Source organism: Sapajus apella, unplaced genomic scaffold (genome assembly GCF_009761245.1).
Source record: "Sapajus apella isolate SASKATOON/1434 unplaced genomic scaffold, GSC_monkey_1.0 scaffold36, whole genome shotgun sequence".
NCBI lineage: Eukaryota > Metazoa > Chordata > Mammalia > Primates > Cebidae > Sapajus > Sapajus apella.
Window position 1 is genome coordinate 34,531,162 of NW_022436976.1, and position 18,248 is coordinate 34,549,409.

An 18,248-nucleotide genomic window follows, 5' to 3' on the forward strand; every position below is an offset into this window, starting at 1 on the left:
CATAGACAGGACCTGGCGTTGTTCCCATTCCTCCTTGCCTGTTGCCTTCTCCATGTGATAGACTAAATGCCACCCGCTGCCCGCAACACACCTTTCAGCTGGGGAGCCTGGTGTGGTGGAGGAGCTGGGAGGCTGGAGGCTCCTGAGGCCACCTTGGCTCAGCCCTGACATCGGTGCTGAGGACAGAGGTGAGTCACACACAAGCTCTGTCCCTGAGAGGCCCACAGTCTGGGGAGAGCTGAGCCTGTGCCGACGTCAGTTCAGTGTGGCCCATGCCTCAGTTACAGATGGAGTCCCTGAGGAGGGGGCCTGGATTCCCAGTGGCCTGGGAGGCATTTAAGGGCTTTGACAGATATGTCAGGAGATGTAGAAAAAGGGCATTTCTTTCTTTCTTTTTTTTAAAAAAAATTATTATTACTTTTTAGAGACAGGGACTCACTATGTTACTCAAGCTGGTCTCAAACTCCTGGGCTCAAACAATCCTCCCTCCTTGCCCTCCCAGAGTTCTGGGATTATAGATGTGCGCCACCGCGCCCGGCCGAGGAAGGGCATTTCAATCTGAGAGAACAGCCTGGGCAAAGGCCCAGAGGAGGGAAATATGGGATTTTCTCATGGAAGGTCTGTGTAGTTCAGTGTGGCTGGGGGTGCAATCTTGAATGTGACCAGATGGGGGTGGTGGGGAACAGAAGCATCAAGAGGGCTGGAGAGGTGGGCAGGGCTGGCGTCTCATGGAGCTTCGGCCCTGGCAGGATGTGGAAGCCATGGGAAGGTAACCATGGTGTAACCATTGGGCACCACGATCAGATGAGGTGAGGGAGTAGGAGGCAGCAGGTGGCCAGTGAGGAAGTCTAGGGAGTGGGCTCACGGGCAGCCCAGGGCTGAGGTTTGGGCTAAACAGATCTCACAGACAGGACTTGGGCTCAGCCTCCAGGAGGTGGGGGCAGAAGGCAAGAGGGCGGCACTGGGTGCAGGGAAAGGCCACCTCCGGCCAACATGCACTAAACCCTTTCTCAGTGCACACGGCGACAATGCTACTACCACCCCTACCAAGCCGATGAGGAACTGAGGCTCAAATCTGGTAGGTCACTTAGGGCCACTCAGCAGGAAGAAGGCAAGTTGGAAACAGAGTCCCAGGTCTTTTGAGTAGCAAAGAGAGGATCAGACCTGGCCAAGGCCCTCCCCGTGCCTGGACCTCCGGCCCCCCAGCCTCACTGCTGAATGGAGGAGGGTAGAGCTGAACTGCCCAGGCCCAGCTGCCTCTGGGGCTCTGCGAGGTGGTGCTCTCAATATCCCTTCTCTTTGGCAGAACCAAGGAGAGCATGTACCACGCACTGACGTATGCCACCATCCTGGAGATGCAGGCCATGATGACCTTTGACCCTCAGGACATCCTGCTCGCTGGCAACATGATGAAGGAGGCACAGTTGCTGTGTCAGAGGTTGGGGGCATTGGGGGTAGGGATGAGAGGTTGGGAGGCCCACCCTTCTGTCACCCTGGCCTATTCGCACTGCTGCTTTTGGCTACAAGGTTGTGTCCCCAGGTGCTAAGAGCGGTCCCTGTCGGCCCTGCTTCAGGAGCTATGTTGTCCAAGCCAGTCACTGGGCAGCTTTTAGGGACCAGGGTGACAAGCTAGAGGAGGAGGCAGCAAGACTTGGGTGGGCAGGAGTGTAGGCCAGGCTGGGCACCAAGAGACATTAAGGAGAGGAACCCAAAGGTGGGACAGGTTGGGAGCTGCCAGGAGCAGCATCACCTGGCCTGGGGCAGGTTGGCCAGGGACTGCTGTATAGACTCAGCCCCAGGACTGTTCGGGTGGTAACTGTCCTCATTTTACCACTGAAGACACAGCCTCAGAGAATTTAAGTGACTTTTTTTTTTTTTGCCAGAATATCAAACCTTTTCTGCCTGACCCAAAAGCCTATGTTCTTTCTGTTAGCTCTGTCTCTCTAGAAATTTTCTAGAGTATAGCAGAGAGGGGCAGAGGCAAGTGTGTCCTCTCTCTCATCCTCACATGGGGCCCCTCTTTTTCTTCTGCAGGCACCGGAGGAAGTCTTCCGTAACAGATTCCTTCAGCAGCCTGGTGCACCGCCCCACGCTGGGCCAGTTCACTGAAGGTGCGGCATCCAGGGCATCCTCTCAGCCATGCTAGGCCAGGCGGCCAGCTCCAGGCCCAGGAAGGGGCAGTCATCCTCCCTGTCATCACCTAGGGGGCCGGGCCCTGGTGTCCATGCCAGGACACACATGGGTCAGACCTGGGGCCTTTTGAGGCATGGCTCTCTGGTGAGGGTGTGGGGGGCAGGTGAGACCTACTTATTTGATGGCACTACTGGCTGAGAACCTGCAGGTCAAGACAAGGGAAGGCTGTCACAAGGCCAGGGCTCTGCTCCTAAGGCCAACAGGTGTTTAGAATTGTTTGTGCAGTTAAGTTTACTGATTCAATTATCCTAGTGATCACGTGGGCCCCAGAGGGGAATGTGGTTTTAGCGGCTGAGTCACTGGGACAAGATGCTGACCACATGAGAGGAGGCGGTCAGGGCTGTCATAGTCCATCCAGGTCTTTGTGCCATGACCACATGCAGCTATCCTGGAGGCAGCAGTGGCTGACCACAAGCAATTAGGGGTTCTGCAGCATAGGGGAAAGTGGCCTTACCCCCCTCAAGAGCCCTGGAAGGTTCCAGCGCCCCAGAATACCTCTGATGTTGCTGGGTGCACAGCACCTGCAGTAGTGCTTGGGGAGCAAGAGAACAAGACTAGGGGGAGGGGTGTGAGCTAGCTTCTGGGGACAGTGACGAGTGCTCTGAAGCACTAGGTGACAAGGTAGGGGACAGGAGAGGTGCTAACATAGGTTCCCTTTGCTTTTGGGGAAGTGGGGGTATGAGGATTTGTCCCAGGCCTCCTGCCTAGAGTCCTAGGAGGCCACTGGGCTTTGGTTTTCTCCCGACAGAGGAAATCCATGCTGAGGTCTGCTATGCAGAGTGCCTGCTACAGCGAGCAGCCCTGACCTTCCTGCAGGTAGGGACCTCCGCTGGTACAAGGAGGCTGGGATTTCAGAAGATCAGTTTCCACGTCCAACCACAACCCATCCCCTAGAGCAACCGTGACCCGTCCCCCATAGCAACCACGACCCCTCCCCTGTAGCTGTCATGACCCATCCTTCACACGCCTGCCCCTGGGCACACATGCTCCCACCATTACCAGGATGCTGTTTGCACTGTGTGACTGCGTTAGTTCCTGTTAAGGGTCACATGGGTGTGATAGGCATTGTCTCAAAGCCTGCTTTCCATTTGATTCATTCAGCAAGCACTGTAGCACCTATGATCTATCAGACTTTTTGCACACGGTACAGATATGTAGTTTTTCCATACCTTACACACATTATAGTTTGTTTTTGCTAACATTTACATTTCTCATTTAATCTTCACCACAGAGGCCTATGAAGGGGAGACTTAGAAGAGAGGGGTCACTTTCCCAAGGTCACATGATTAGCAAATGATAAGCAGGGAACCTAGGTCTGATGAATTTGGTGCCCAAGTCTCCTCATCAAACAGTGAGAATGATGAGAATGATCACTTCGTGGTTTTGCCTGAAAGCCCGGGTTATAATGAGAACATATCATCATCATTATATACGTGTATTTAGCAGGAGAGGGACGTACGCATTTTAGTGTTGGGATGCTGGTAAAATGCATTTTAGTGTTGGGGTGCTATGAAATTAACCTCAGGAGATTAAGATTGGATTAATTCTAATCCTTGCCTTAGGATTCACCGTAATGATTGCACCATAAATGACATTTTGATTTGTTTGCTTATTACATTTTTACAAATAATGAACACCCCCCAACACTGCACCCGCCTGGAGGACAGAACCCTGGTGATAGCTCTCCTCACCCTGGGGGTTCCTTCTCACCTGTCCATGCACCCAACAGGGGAATCACTACTTAGAGTACTATGTTTATTGGTCCCTACCCTATTTATTTATTTATTTATTTATTTATTTATTTTTGAGACAAAGTCTCGCCCTGTCACCCAGTCTGGAGTGCTCTGTAGCAGGATCTCGGTACAGTGGCACAATCTCAGCTCACTGCAACCTCCACCTCCCGGGTTCAAGTGATTCTCCTGCCTCAGCCTCCCGAGTAGCTGGGATTACAGGTGCACACCACCATGCCAGGCTAATTTTTGTATTTTTAGTAGAGACAGCGTTTCACCATGTTGGCCAGGCTGGTCTCCATCTAACCTCAAGTGTTGCGCCCACCTCGGCCCTACCCTATTTTTTAAAAATATCTTTCTCCACTTCGTACTCCTGTCTGAACAGCATATTGTGATGTTTCAGTGGTGCTGAGATTCCTAAGCTGTGCGGGTCTTGCTTTCTTCACTCAGCCTTATGTGACTGTGTGTTATTTCCCTGTGTGAACAAACCGCAGTCTGTTTATCTCTCCTCCTGCTGGTGGGCATTTGGGCTGTTTCTGGTTCTTGGCTATCATGAACAATGGTGCTGTGAACATTCCCGAAGGTGACTTGAGTTTCGCAATCCTTGATCATCAGTTTCCGTTGGGTGTACACAGTGAACGGCGGGCTGTAGGCAATGGAGCTTTAAATTTATAAATGTGGTAAATACCTGCTTGTTGTAAAAACCACAAACAATCCAAAAACAAGCATACCCCCTCCTTTCTCACAGTCCCTCCACCTAGAGGGAGACACTGTTAACCACGGGCGCTGCCCCTCCAGGCCTCACTCTAAGCACATAGTATGTACACATGGGAGGCTGGTCCAGCCTTGAGCATTTTAGAGGTTTTTATTGGGCCAAGGACCAGGGAGGCCTGGTTTGGCTGATCTCTGACCTCATACCCCCAGGGGAGGATAAGGTTCCTCACAGGGAGGGGTAGTCAGGCCCAGAGCCTTGCAGGATCCCTCTCACGTCTACAGCTGCCCACCTGGGCCAGGCTGTCAGCATCTTTTCCTCCTGCAGGACGAGAACATGGTGAGCTTCATCAAGGGCGGCATCAAAGTTCGAAACAGCTACCAGACCTACAAGTGAGTGGGGCTGGCCATCCACGTGTAGGGAGGCCCTGGGCCACGGCATCCGTACGCTGCCCACCTCAGGCGGCTTTGTGGGAGGAGAAGAGTACTAACCGAGGCCGGAACCCAGACTGCTGACACCAGCAGGTTTCTGTGCCCTCAGCACCTTGGTCCCTGGAGTAATATTCCCCTGGCTTTCTGGCTGTGTCCCTTCCCTTTGGTCCCTTGAGTGCCTGCTCTGTGCCAGACCCTCTGCTGGGGAAAATAAGACACAGATTCTGCATTGGGTGGTCTGGTAGGGGCAGGGAGACGGCTACAAGAACAGCTGTTTTGGGAACAGCAGCAGAACTCCTACACATCTGTTAAGGCCCAGTACAAATGCCACTTTCCCCATGAAGCTTTCTTTGACCCCTCTAGTACATGGGAAAGGTATACGTATACACACACATACACACATGCACACACGTGTGTAGGTGCTCTCTGCGTGTCAAAATAATTTCCATGCTCTTTCTCAATCCCTGACATTCAAACTGGGCCAGGCACAGGCTGAGTTTATGAATGAATATTCAGTCCAGAGCATTTGTATCCAATATGGCTTCATAATCCCTTATCTATCGTTTCTACAGCAAAAAAAAAAAAAAAAAAAGCTCTGAAAACCAAGTCTCACCTCACCAAGTTTTACATTAAAACTTATTTCTATTAAAAGTTTATTTGAGGCCAGGCATGGTGGCTCAAGCCTGTAATCTCAGCACTTTGGGAGGCTGAGGCTGGCGGATGACTTGAAGTCAGGAGTTCGAGACCAGCCTGGCCAACATGGTGAAACCCTGTCTCTACAAAAATGCAAAAATTAGCTGGGCATGATGGTGCGTGCCTGTAATCCCACCTACTCAGGAGGCTGAGGCAGGAGAATTGCTTGAACCCAGGAGGCAGAGGTTGCATTGAGCCCAGATTGCATTCCAGCCTGGGTGACAGAGTAAGACTCCGTCTCAAAAAAAAAAAAAAAAGGAAAGTTGATTTGAGACTATTTATCATCTTTATCTTCCCCATTGAATGTGGCTGCTTCCCTGCAGGGATATCGTGAGCTTGTTACAAGATATTCCTAAGGTATAATGTACCATATAGCATGTGGATATCCTGTTACCTTGGGGCCCTATGCTAGAATTTTTCAAGAAAAAGCAGACAAGGGCTCTGGCCCCTTCAGTCTCCCTACCAGCTGCCAGAATGATGCTGCCAAAACACACACCTTGTCAGGTCACCCCTTGCCAACTCCCAAGGCTCCTCTTGCTCGTAGAAAGATGTCCCGGGTCATTGCCGAGTCCTTCCTGGGAGCTCACCCCTGCCCTTCTTGCCACATCTCCCACCTCACTCTGCTTTAGACCCCTGGGCCTTCCCCTAGTTCTTCAAATATGCCAAGGTGGTTCCTACCTCAGGGCCTTTGGACATGCTATTCCCTCTGTCAGAAACACTTTCTGCACTGGGCTTTCTGCACCAGATTTCAGTTCAAATGTCACGTCCTCAGGGAAGGCTTCCCTATTCCCAGACGAGGTCAGGCCCAAGGATTCTCCTTGGAGCCTCTTATCACCCTCATAGTGACTCATTGTGGGGGGTCTGTCACTTAAAGTGGAAATGCTGTGGGGGCGATGGCTTGGTGGCTTTGATCCCTGCTATTTTCCAGTGCCTGGCACCAGAGAAGCCTCAAGCTTGCTAATTGAAAGCCCTCAAAATGCTATCAGCCCAGGAAGGAGGCAGACACATAATTAAAGCCTCTGTCCTGCCCCAAGTGGCTCTGCTGGGGCTCTGTGCAGTTGGTAACCAGGAGAAAGAGAGTTGAGTTTCAACCAGGAGACTCCAGGAAGACTTCCTAAAGGAGGAGGTGTTTGGGTTAGCCCAGTGGTTTTCAGATAGGAGTGACTTCCTCCCATGAGACATTTGGTAGTATCTGGAGACACTCTGATTGTCCAGCTGGGGAGAGGATGCTACTGGCATCTGGTGGTCAGAGGCCAGGGATGCTGCTAAACATCCTACGATGCACAGGACAGCTCCCCTGCGGCCCCTCCCAGCAAAGAATCATCCAGACCAACATGTCAGCAGTGCAGAGGCTGAGAAAGCCTGTCCTAGACAGGACGTGGAGTATGAACAAATGCCCAGAAGCTGGCCATGCAGAGTGTGCCAGGGCCAATATGGCTGAAATCAGGGGTGAGGAGTGTTATCATGGTGGGGGAGATGGGGTTCGAAATTCCTCAAATATCAGCTCTCAGGATCACCAGAACTGTATGAATCCACCACTAGGGAGTTTACCTTAGGCCCAGCCCCTACCCCCACCCCCAGCAGTGGTTGAAACAGGACTTGGCATTTCTCTGCAGGGAGCTGGACAGCCTTGTACAATCCTCACAATACTGCAAGGGCGAGAGCCACCGGCACTTTGAAGGAGGAGTGAAGCTGGGTGTGGGGGCCTTCAACCTGGTGAGTGGGAATGCCCCTCCCCCATTTTCACAGCGCCTGGCTCAAGCTGTATCCCCTTCTGTCCCTGACTCAGATGTGGTCAATGCCTACTGCCCCTGCGCCTGGCTGTGTGCCAGGCACCAGGATCCAGAGGTGATCAGGCGTGTGGCCAGCCTTCAGGGACTCACAGCTGGGGTGGGGGTGGTGTGGACACTGGAGCCAGCTCCAGAGAGTCCATCGGTCCATTTCTTCCAAAGTCAGGCCAGTAGCTTGAAATCCACCCTAGTGGAGGCTTCACAGCACCTGACCTTGGCACATACAATAAATCAGGGCTTTCTCTGCCCTGGAGAGCTGCTGGTTAAACATTTACCAGTGGCCGGGAAGGAGACAGTCCTGAAACCAGCTGATGACTTAGTGGGGCCAGAGAACTAAGTCTTCCTTCTGGAAGTTGGGGAAGGTTTCCCACAGGACGGGGCAAGCGTCTGTGCTGGCTCCTGAGGGATTCCTAGGAGTTTCCCAGCTGGGGAGGGGCTTCTAGCCAGAGGGAGCAGGAAGACTGGGAAAACTGCGCCAGATCAAGGGAGGAGGAGCTTCCCAGGGAAGATTTAGCCTCAGGGCCCTAGGTGGCCAGGGGCCTTTCCAAAGGTAGGGGGGTGGCCCTCTCTCCTCCAGGTAAAGCCTGTTAAAGAGCAAGCCTTGGGACAGTGGGGGTGTCCCCTGCCTCCTCTGGGGTACTTTCACATGCTTGACTGCCTCCTTTCTTGCAGACACTGTCCATGCTTCCTACTAGGATCCTGAGGCTGCTGGAGTTTGTGGGGTTTTCAGGAAACAAGGTAACCACCTGCCTTCTAGCACCCCGACCTGCTCAGCCCCAAAACTCGGGCTGGGCTGGACAGGGTGGGGCTGACAGACTGCAGGGCTTAGGTGCCCGTCCTGGCTCATCCCCTCTTATTGTGTGGCCCTGGACAAAGCCCAGAACTCCCTGGGCCTCGGTCTTCTCTTTGGGCGAATGGGGCTGGTGATCCCTACCTCGCCCTCCCAGGGTGCAGAGGCTCTGGGTGGGGATGGGTGTGAAGGGCAGCTCCATGCAGTGACCCAGGGTCACACATTCTCTGAGCCTGACAGTTGTCAGGGGCTGGTTCCTCTCCCCTCAGATACTGCCTCACTTCAAAACTTTGAGCAAGTCCTTCCTCCAGGGACCATTTTCTGGTGCTACCACTTGATCAAGCAGATGTCTGAGGGAAGCCCTACTGGGCATCAAACCTTGAGGAGGAACCAGAGAACTCAAGCACCCAGAGGCTTTACTGAGGGCAAGAACCTGAGTACCAGCCCCGGGTTGAAGGCAGCAGATCAGGGAGGGCTTGCTGGTGGAGGAGGCCTGGTGTGGTAGAAGGAACACTCACCTGGAAGTTAGGAGCTCTGGGCCGGTGCAGCCTCATCCCCTTTTCTCTGTGACTCTGAGCAAGTCCCTCCTTCCTCTGAGCCTCTTTTTAGTAAAACAAGGGCATTTTTTATGGACCAGATAAGTGTTTCTCAAATGTGCACCGGCCCTTCCTGATACGTGCTCCACAGACCTCTCTATTATAATTTATATATTTTCTCAAGTGACTGATAACTTTTACTGAAATTGATTTAAAGGAAACATCTCTATAGAAACCTCCATATTCTTTGGCATGATAAGAACGTAATCATAAAAATAAATTCCATGAGGGCCCAGCCATCTTTTGCAAGCCCTGCTACTGTGTGGCGGGCTGGGGCTCCGCCAGGGCTGCCTCTTTCTGAAAAAGGGGGCTCAGGGTGAGAGAGTCTGTACCCCACGAGCAAAGGACTGGGCTTTCTCCTGGGCACCACCAAAGGATAGAAAGAGAACTGAGAAGGGAAAACCTTCACTGTGACTCAGTGTTTCCTGGCGCCTGCCCATGGAGCCCTAAAATCTTAGCTGCCATCTGCTGCCCGAGCCTTGGAAAAGATTGGCTAGAGGCTGTGAAGGTCACTTTCAGTTTTTCTCCTTAAGAAAGCCTTTGGGTCATGAGTAGGATTTCAGGATGATGAAGGGAGGGCCCAGAGGTGAGGCAGTGTGGCCTGGCCAGGCGGGTTGGGGGATCTACTGTGCTAGTCTGGGCTTCATCTTTATCTCGAAGGCAGGGGAGCCACAGAGGGTTTGACGCAGGAGTGAGGCAGGTCAGATTTGTGTTTTAAAAAGAGCAAAAATGCTCTGGAGGACAGACAGAGGGGCAGAGACTGCAGGCAAGGAAACAAGGCAGGGTCTGCCCCCAGCCCCTCCCCAGCCAGGCTCTGGAGGCTTCTCCCACAGGAAGCTTTCCCACCGCCCCACCTGAGCCCATGGCTGGGATCATCTGCCTTCCTGTCTCCTGCTCCCAACAAGACCTGTGCTGCTCAGGCCCTCAGGACCCATTGCAGGGCACCCATGACTACAGGGAGGGTGGGGAAGAGGCTGTGGAGAAGGCAGGGGACACCTGAGGCCCATCAAGCTTTTGTCCTGGCCTTGGCAGGTGTGGCCCCTTGCCCCAGGAATGCACTGGGGCACTGAGGGGCAGCCCCTTGCTCAGGGGCACACAGCTGACCCGGCCTCCAGGGCTCCGGTGCTCTCCCGCCCCTGTGCTGGCAGCATTGTCCTCACAGCTGGCCAACCACCTCCCAGCCCCCTGCCCTCTCTGGGAGCCTCACTTGCCCTCCCATTCCCCTAGGACTACGGGCTGCTGCAGCTGGAGGAGGGTGCGTCGGGCCACAGCTTCCGCGCCGTGCTGTGTGTCATGCTCCTGCTGTGCTACCACACCTTCCTCACCTTCGTGCTCGGTAGGCCTCTTGCACAGGGGGCCCTGGGGCCCTGGGGTTTGGTCATCTCCAAGGGCAAAGGGGCAGGAGAGTCAGGGGCTGCAGACCCTGCCCACACCCCTGGTGCTGGAGATAGGGGTGCTGAAACCAGAAACACAGAGCCACATCAACTGTCCCGGGGACTGGCCTGCTGATGCCCACTGCCTCACAGTGTGACGGGGTTCCAGCCTCAGTTTTCTCATCTGTGAAATGCGGGTGGTTGTGCCCTCCTTGTGGAGGGTGTGAAGACTCAGTGTACAGCGTCTCATGGTTCTGGTCGCAGCCTCGGTGGGCGCGGGCTCCTGGTTATCGAGCTCTGTCAAGTGCTGGGGGCAATATCTGCACTGCCTTACTTAAACCTCACGTCACCCTAGGGACAGGGAAATTATCATCCCTATTTCACAGAGGGAAACGGGGAGACCACCGGAAGCCCCTGCTAGGTTGCTGGCAGGATGACAGAGCCAGGGGGTGGTAACACATTCTGTGTCTCCCCCCCCACCACCACCTCCAGGTACCGGGAATGTCAACATCGAGGAGGCTGAGAAGCTTTTGAAGCCCTACCTGAACCGGTACCCTAAGGTGAGCCCCACGCACTGCCTGGTACCCCCAGTGCACAAACACCCACAGACGCACACAGACCCACATGTATGTCATTGCAGGGTGCCATCTTCCTGTTCTTTTCAGGGCGGATTGAAGTCATTAAAGGCAACATTGACGCAGTGAGTGATGGGGGTCCAGGCCGGGGCTAGGCATCGCTCGGGGTCTTCCAGGCCAGCAGTAAGTCAGGCACACATGACATAGTCAGGGACAGGACAGACTGAAAGGGGATCCCCAAGAGAGAACCAGCCGGAGAACAGGGGCGGGAGAGGCCCTCCTGACAGAGCAGCCTAGGAACACAAGGGAGAAGGAGGTGTTTGTAGTGAGGGAGATAGTGGACTGCAGCATTCCCATGGAGGGAGGCGCTGGAGGGAGGCTGGGGTAGGAAAGCCCGCCTGTTCAGGGCATGGCGATTAGGCTGGAGTCTGCTATCTCCCCTCCATTACAGCTCTGACCTGCTCTTCTATTTTGTTACTAAAAACCAGAGTTCCAGGCAGGGGCTGCATTTGGGCCCAAGGTCATATAAGACTCAGGAGGCAGAACCAGGACTAGAGACCAGATCTCCTGGCTCGCCAGCCCCTGCCTGTGCCTAGCACAAGGCTGGACCACCGCGTCCTGGAGGAGGCCCAGCTGGCTGTGGTGGCGTGGTGCTGGGAGGTTCGGAGGATGCAGAGGGTAAGGTAGGGTGGGACTGGGTGGGCACCCATCAGGCTGACCAGCAGGTGCCCGCAGGCCATCCGGCGTTTCGAGGAGTGCTGTGAGGCCCAGCAGCACTGGAAGCAGTTCCACCACATGTGCTACTGGGAGCTGATGTGGTGCTTCACCTACAAGGGCCAGTGGAAGATGTCCTACTTCTACGCCGACCTGCTCAGCAAGGAGAACTGCTGGTCCAAGGTGGGCTGATGCCACGTGTTAGGGGCATTGGGTGACCAAGGCTGACCGGGTGCCTCTGGACCACGAGCCAAATCCCTGACTAAACACAGATGTCTCAGCTGGAATCTAAATATAACCATAAATTCTAATAGGACTCAGGGTTGGAAGGAACTAAAGACCACAAGAGAGACTTCTGAACCACAATGTGTCAGTTGAGATTTCTAGTCACACAGGACTGAAACCTGGCTCCCTCTGTCTGACAGAACTGTCTCTGTGGTAGAAATGTTCTACTTCTGCACTGCCCATATATGGTAGTCACCAGCCACATGTACACACTGAGCACGTGAAATGTGCCTAGTGCAATTGGGAAACTGAATGTTTTAAGTTTTATTTAATTTTAATTAATTAAATTTTAAATAGCCATGTGGGGCTTGTGGCCACCATATTGGACTGTGCAGGTCTAAAACACAAAAGGCTCATATTACTGAAAATTCTTGGCACCTCCGACTTCAGGTAGGGCTGGATCCAGAAATTCACATTATGTCATCTGGCTTGGTCTTTCCATCTGTGGCTGTGCTCTCTTCTATGACATCTTTTTTCAGGAAGGTTCTCTCCATGTGACAGGCAAGGTGGCCCTGGGCTGCTTCTACTCACATCCTCTCCTTGATTTCAACCAGAGTCCCACAATTGAGCCTCATTGGTCTGACTTAAATTACATGGCAATGCCTGGAACAGAGGGGTGGGAAGATTCCTCATGGGCTGAGAGTAGGAGAGGGGTGGTTTCACAGAAGGAAATGTACCCAGAAATAGTGGGGAGAGGGGATTAATGAGGTACCATGTAGACAAAACAAAACCAAACAGATGCCCGCCCACCGAAGATGAAATTTACCAACGTAAGTATTGAAATAACTATTAGCTTGTGCCATCATAGTAATAATAGTGCAAAATTGGAACCAAGAGTCTTAGAACCATCTAGCTCAGCAAGTGTCTAATCCATTATTTGTAAATACACAACACATGTGTCTTCATGGCTTCATTCCACATAACAGACATTGCTAATCAATCCTCTGCCATGAGCCTGGCTGTGACCTTAGATGCCTTCCCTGCAAAGCTCTAGGCAGCCATTAGAACGGACCCACTCTGGCCCCTGTTAGGAGACCTGTCATCTGCATCTGGTCCCTCCCCCTCCTCTACATGGAGGTCTCTTTTCAGTAGCCCTGACTGGGGACGACCTGAAGGAGAATTCTCTGGGTTTGGGGTAGGTGGGGCTGAGGGAGGGAGCAGGTTTCTACTGAGCTCTCACCGTGTGTCTGGCACCTGTCCTGTCCTGCACACCACACCCAGTGAGGAGCAGTTATCTGCATTGGGCACATGAGGGCCACTGAGGCTAAGAGAGGACTGTGACTTTCCCGCCGACGTGGCTGTTGGTGACAGACACTGGATTTGAGGACAGTCCTGTGTGACTCAGAGGCCTCTGCTTCTCCTTTGCTCCTAGAGTCCTCCTGAGGAGGCGGGCCTGCCCTCAGCCCACCTGCTCTCGGTGCTTCCTCAGGCCCAGCTCCATGGCCTCTGCATCCCCTCCTCATCACCTCCCACTCCCAACAAGACCAAAGCCTCAGGGAACCTTTTTTGTTTTTTTAGAGACAGGGTCTTGCTATGTTGGTCAGGCTGGTCTTGAACTCCTGGGCCCAAGCAATCTTCGCACCTCTGCCTCCTAAAGTGCTGGGATTCTGGGCCTTGGGAAACCTTTTTTGACTGAATGTGACTCTCAAAGTCTTCCTGTAGAGTCAGGTTGGGCAGCTGAGTCTAACCTCATGGGGAAGGGGAGACCTGGAGGGGACACACAGCTGCTGTGAGGAACAGAAGGCGGGCCAGGCCACTCAGCTGTCAGGAAGTCTGGCTCAGTCCCCTGCCTGCTGTGTGACTTTGGGGTGGCCAGTCCCGCTCTCTCTGCAACACTCTGCTCACAAGGACTTCCTGTGAAAAGTTGGGGTTGTAACACTCTGAGTTCTGGGGCCCCACCCATGCCTAATCTCGAGAACTTGGCCACCAGAGTCCACCAACTTCCAGTCCTGGGGCCTGGGCCTCTGGCCATTGCCATAGGCACCACAATCTCTGCGCAGCGTCCCTCTCTGCTGGGATCCTCCGAGGTCAGCCCTGTGAGGCCTTTGCGTTTCCCCCAGTGCTGACAGCCTGGAGGCTGAGATGGCCGGAAACAAGGTGGTGACAGTGGCGTGCTCAGGGCTGGGGTGGGGAAACCCCAAGGAGCTAAAGGCAGCCCTGGGCAACCCAAGACGACAGGAAGGCTTTGAGGAGAGACCTCTGCGGTGGGTCGAGGAGAGGAAGGACTTAGGGAGGCAGAGTGAAGGAAGTAAGAGGACACCCCAAGCCGAGAGGGCGGCAGGACCAAAGGCTCAGAAGCCAGCTAAGGAGGGGCTCTGTGCCCCGGGGTGAAGTTTGCACGGCAGGAGGGCAGGGGGGCCTGGATCGGGAAGACAGCTGCTCTTTTCCCCCAGCATGGCCCCCGTACATCCCTGGAGAGCTGGGGCGTCTGCAACTCCAAGTCATAGCCTCCATCCTAACCCTGCTGCTGTGGTGAGGGTGAGCTGTCTGTGGAGGGGAAGGCTCTTGCAGGAATGAGCCTGGTGGAGAAGGGACAATGGCGTCCCAGGCCGAGGAACAGCACAGGCAGAGACCTGGGGTGAGTTTAAGGAGTGTAGGGGAGGAAATGGCAGAAGATGACCCAGAAAAAGAGTTTAGGGCATGTCCTGGAGGACGTGAGTGGCTGTTTGGGCTTTAACTAGCAGTGGCGGAGCCCTGGGAGGCTTGTGGCTTAAATGGGTACTTTAGAAAGCCCACTAGCAGCTGCTTTGGGCTTTTAGCCCACCCCCACTTGCCAGGCCCTGTCCTAGGCCAGGAAATACAAAAGTGAGCAGGAAAAGACTCCCTCTCAAGGCTTACGTCCTAGCGGGAAGAGACAAGAACCACACAGATGTGCAGTATAACATGCTGTCCAGTTCCAGTAAGTCCAGTGAAGAGCAAGTGGGGCCGGGTGCAGGGAGTGAGGGGGCGGGCTCCTTTATAAGGGGAGGTTGGGGAGGCCTGTCTCAGAGGACAGCAGGATGGAGCTCAGGAGCAGGGCTTGGCAGTCACAAGGCAGGCCGTCCAGGCAGAGGGAGCTGTGCAGGGCAGGAGTGTGTTTGCTGTGTCCTGGGACAGCCCTGAGGCCGTGGCGTGGCTGGAGTGCTGCAGGTGCTGGGGAAACAGTAGATGTCTCCTGAGTGTGATGGGATATAAACAGATTCCAGAAGGGACTGACATGATCTGACTTAAAAAGGTTAGAGTGGCGTCGGTGTGCGAAACGGCCTATGGGGGACAGGAGTGGGAGGTGGGGGACAGGAGACAGTGTGCACCAGGACAGCAGAAAGACATCCGCGTAGCCTGGAACAGGGAGACGGTGTAGAGATGGTGGCAGTGCAATGAGAGCCGTAGGGCAAGGCCAGCGGGATCCAAGAGTGAGACTGGAGGTAAAGTCACTGGGACTTAGTGCCTCCACATCAGGGGCAGGGGAGAGGGAGAGGAGGGGCGACCCTGGAAGTAAAAGATGGGACCGGGGCTGGGTGCTGTGGCTCATGCCTGTAATCCCAGCACCGTGAGAGTCTGAGGAGAGTGGATAGCTTGAGGTTCAGGAGTTCGAGACCAGCCTGGCCAACATGGTGAAACCCCTTCTCTACTAAAAAACACAAAAATTAGCCTGGCGTGGTGGTGCACGCCTGTAGTCCCAGCTACTCAGGAGGCCGAGGCACAAGAATCGCTTGAACCCGGGAGGCGGAAGTTGCAGTGAGCCGAGATTGTGCCACTGCACTCCAGCCTGGGCGACAGAGCAAGACCGTCTCAAAAAAAAAAAAAAAAGATGGGACCGGGAACAGGTTTCAGGGAGGGAGACTCCTGCGCCTTGACCCACAAAGACCAGCTTTTCCTCACGGAGTGAAGGGCAGACCGAGGTCCCGGCATGGGTGGGGCTGCCAGGTGGAGGCCGATTTCCGCCTGCCTAGGCTGGACACCCGGATGTCCCGCGCCCTTTCCTCCTCCGCCCTTTCTTTCTTAGCCAGGAGGCAGGAGCTGTGGTTCGGAGCTTGGCCGCTGGATGGCAGCACAGAGCCAGGCTCCTGTCTCGGGACTTCTGGGGAAGGAGCGTGGCCTGCAGGGAGGACTCGGGGTCGGGTAAGGGATCTCCCGCAGGACTACGGTTTCCCTGTCAGGGCTGGCTGTGCATCTAGTGGGCAAGGTCCTGGGGTCGACTCCCAGTTCTGTCCCAGTAACTCTGGGGTCCCAGGAAGCAGAGGTGGGGTACAGACTCCTTTCTGGCATTGGCTTTGGTATCAAGCGAGGTGCTGGATGTAAAGTGCCTGGCACACCAGCGAGGCAGTTCTACCAGGGTGGCCCGAGCTGAGCCGGCCCCAGACCCTGCTCACGGTTCTGGCTCAGGCCTCTTTTCACAGCCCGTGCTTCATCCTCCTGTTGACAATCCACACATATCCTGCTGCCTCCTGGCTTTGCTCAGGCTCTTCCCCGTGGCTGGAAGGCCCTTTCCGGGGCCTCAGGGAATTTCCCCATGGTCCTTCAGGGGCCCACTCTGAAGCCGTTGCTTCCCGGAAGCCTCAAGTGCGCCCCTGTTCTTGTGTGTCTGCCTGTCCTGCCCATTACTAGCTGCATGGGTTCCTCTTGTCACTGCTTCAAGTGCAGAAGAGCGTGGATGCTTTGACGTGGGTTGTCCTGGATTCAGGTCTTCAAGATGCTTCAGCTTCTCACCTCCATTTCTCCCCTGGGGCTTCGAGACAGCTTGAGCCCCTGTGCTGGGCCACTTGAGGTCCACCTGCAGATTCCAGCCGGGCTGGGGCTGGAGGGAGGGCTGCTCACACCTGGCTGTTGCTCTGTCTCTAACAGGCCACCTACATCTACATGAAGGCCGCCTACCTCAGCATGTTTGGGAAGGAGGACTACAAGCCCTTTGGGGACAACGAAGTGGAATTATTTAGGTGGGTCCCACCATCGTGCGCCCACCGTGTAGGCCTCTGCTATGGGCAGACCACCAGGCCACCCTGAACTGTGGGCATTGGGGAGGGGGGCAGCTCCCTGTCCCCACCCCAGGACCGCCCCACCTGCGTGTCCTCCCATCACCACCCCTGGCTGCTGCTGCTGCTGGTTGGAGCCATCCGAATTTCTTCAGAACCTTCTTTCACAAAAGTGGTTTCGTCAACATCATCTCCCTCTGAACCTCTTTCATCTGGGCAGTAGGACAGATGTGGCCACCAAGGTCCAGGGAGGGAAGGTCCTTCACTCTGCTGAGTTAACCTGAGACACTCAGAGAAGCACAGCCAAGAGCTGAGAGTCGGAATCGAACAAACAGGAGTAAACCCAGCCTCTGCTCATTCTTAGCTGTGTCACCTTGGACAACTTCAGCATCTGCAAAATGGGAATAACAACCTCCACCTCGCAGCACTGTTTTGCAAATCAACTAGATAATAAATGTAAAGAGCCTGGCAGAGAACTGGGAGCCTAGAAGCTGCCCACTAAGTGCTGGCTGTTTTCATTCTTACCTGTATCACCGTATTTGCTTCCTGTGAAGCATCTTTAGGGCAGAGCTCAGCCTTGGCAGGTGAAGGATGGAGCTTAGCACCTTCCACCAGTCGTGGTGAGGTTGAGCCCAATTTGCAGACCTGGAAATGGGTATAATATGAGCCTCCTATGCTACTGGTGTCACAGTAATAGGGCATTTATCACTTCCAGAGTGTCTGCTGCTACAGCAGACTCCATGTCCCCCTCTCAGATGACTCTTCCAGAGAGCCCAGGAGGGCAGATATCATTACCTCCATTTTAGAGGTGAGGAAATTGAGGCTCCGAGAGTTTCTACAGTGAATAAGCAACAGTTTGTGGATGTGGGAACCTCACACCCACATCCAGCTGTTTCCTGAGCCTAAATGGCTCCGGCCTGAGGTTACAGCCACACCCAGTGACTGTGGCAGAAACAGGAGGAGGGTGGGATGGAGCTGGGTGGGTGAGGCCCCAGATGTGGAGGTGTGCCTGGCTGCATACCACATTTTTCTCTGCCCTTGGAAACAGCTGAGAAGGCCAGAACTTGAGAGGCAAGAGTTAATTAAGGGTTTGAGCTGTTTAGTCTTGGGTAGGTCCCACCCTTTCTCTGGGTGTTGGTCTCTCCTGTGATATTGGGATTAGACTTCTCTTGGGTCTTCCCCGGAAATGGTTCCTGGGAGTGGAGGAGATAACTAGGAGGCAGGGCCCGTACAGGGATGTTTGGCACACTCTCACCTCTGCCAGCTGGTGGGGAGGAGCCCCTTGTCCAGCCATAGGAAGTGGCCAGGTCTTGGAGCAGGGTCTCTAAAATAAGACCATAGCTGCAGGCTGTTTCAGACCTAGAAGGCTCTTTGGAGTCCAACACTGTCATCATACAGATGGGGAAACTGAGGC

The 18,248-nt window shown here is 54.3% G+C and overlaps 1 protein-coding gene and 1 long non-coding RNA gene across 11 annotated transcripts in view; one reads left to right on the forward strand and one right to left on the reverse strand.

The window, feature by feature from the left end:
- TTC39A (tetratricopeptide repeat domain 39A) overlaps positions 1-18,248 on the forward strand; it is a 58,994-nt gene that overhangs the window by 32,257 nt on the left and 8,489 nt on the right. For 5 of the 10 annotated variants that reach the window (XM_032297058.1, XM_032297063.1, XM_032297060.1 and 2 more), the window contains exons 3-13: positions 1,307-1,438; positions 2,035-2,111; positions 2,942-3,009; positions 4,963-5,027; positions 7,376-7,475; positions 8,222-8,287; positions 10,163-10,271; positions 10,801-10,868; positions 10,949-11,008; positions 11,619-11,780; positions 16,707-16,798. In XM_032297058.1, coding sequence (XP_032152949.1) covers positions 1,307-1,438; positions 2,035-2,111; positions 2,942-3,009; positions 4,963-5,027; positions 7,376-7,475; positions 8,222-8,287; positions 10,163-10,271; positions 10,801-10,868; positions 10,949-11,008; positions 11,619-11,780; positions 16,707-16,798 — 999 coding nt within the window. The other 5 variants (XM_032297064.1, XM_032297065.1, XM_032297067.1 and 2 more) reach the window with 5 other exon arrangements.
- LOC116564069 lies at positions 12,115-18,060 on the reverse strand. The gene is made up of 2 exons (XR_004274705.1): positions 17,360-18,060; positions 12,115-12,485 (listed from the first exon to the last, which is right to left on the reverse strand). It is a non-coding gene; the product is annotated as an uncharacterized LOC116564069 (long non-coding RNA).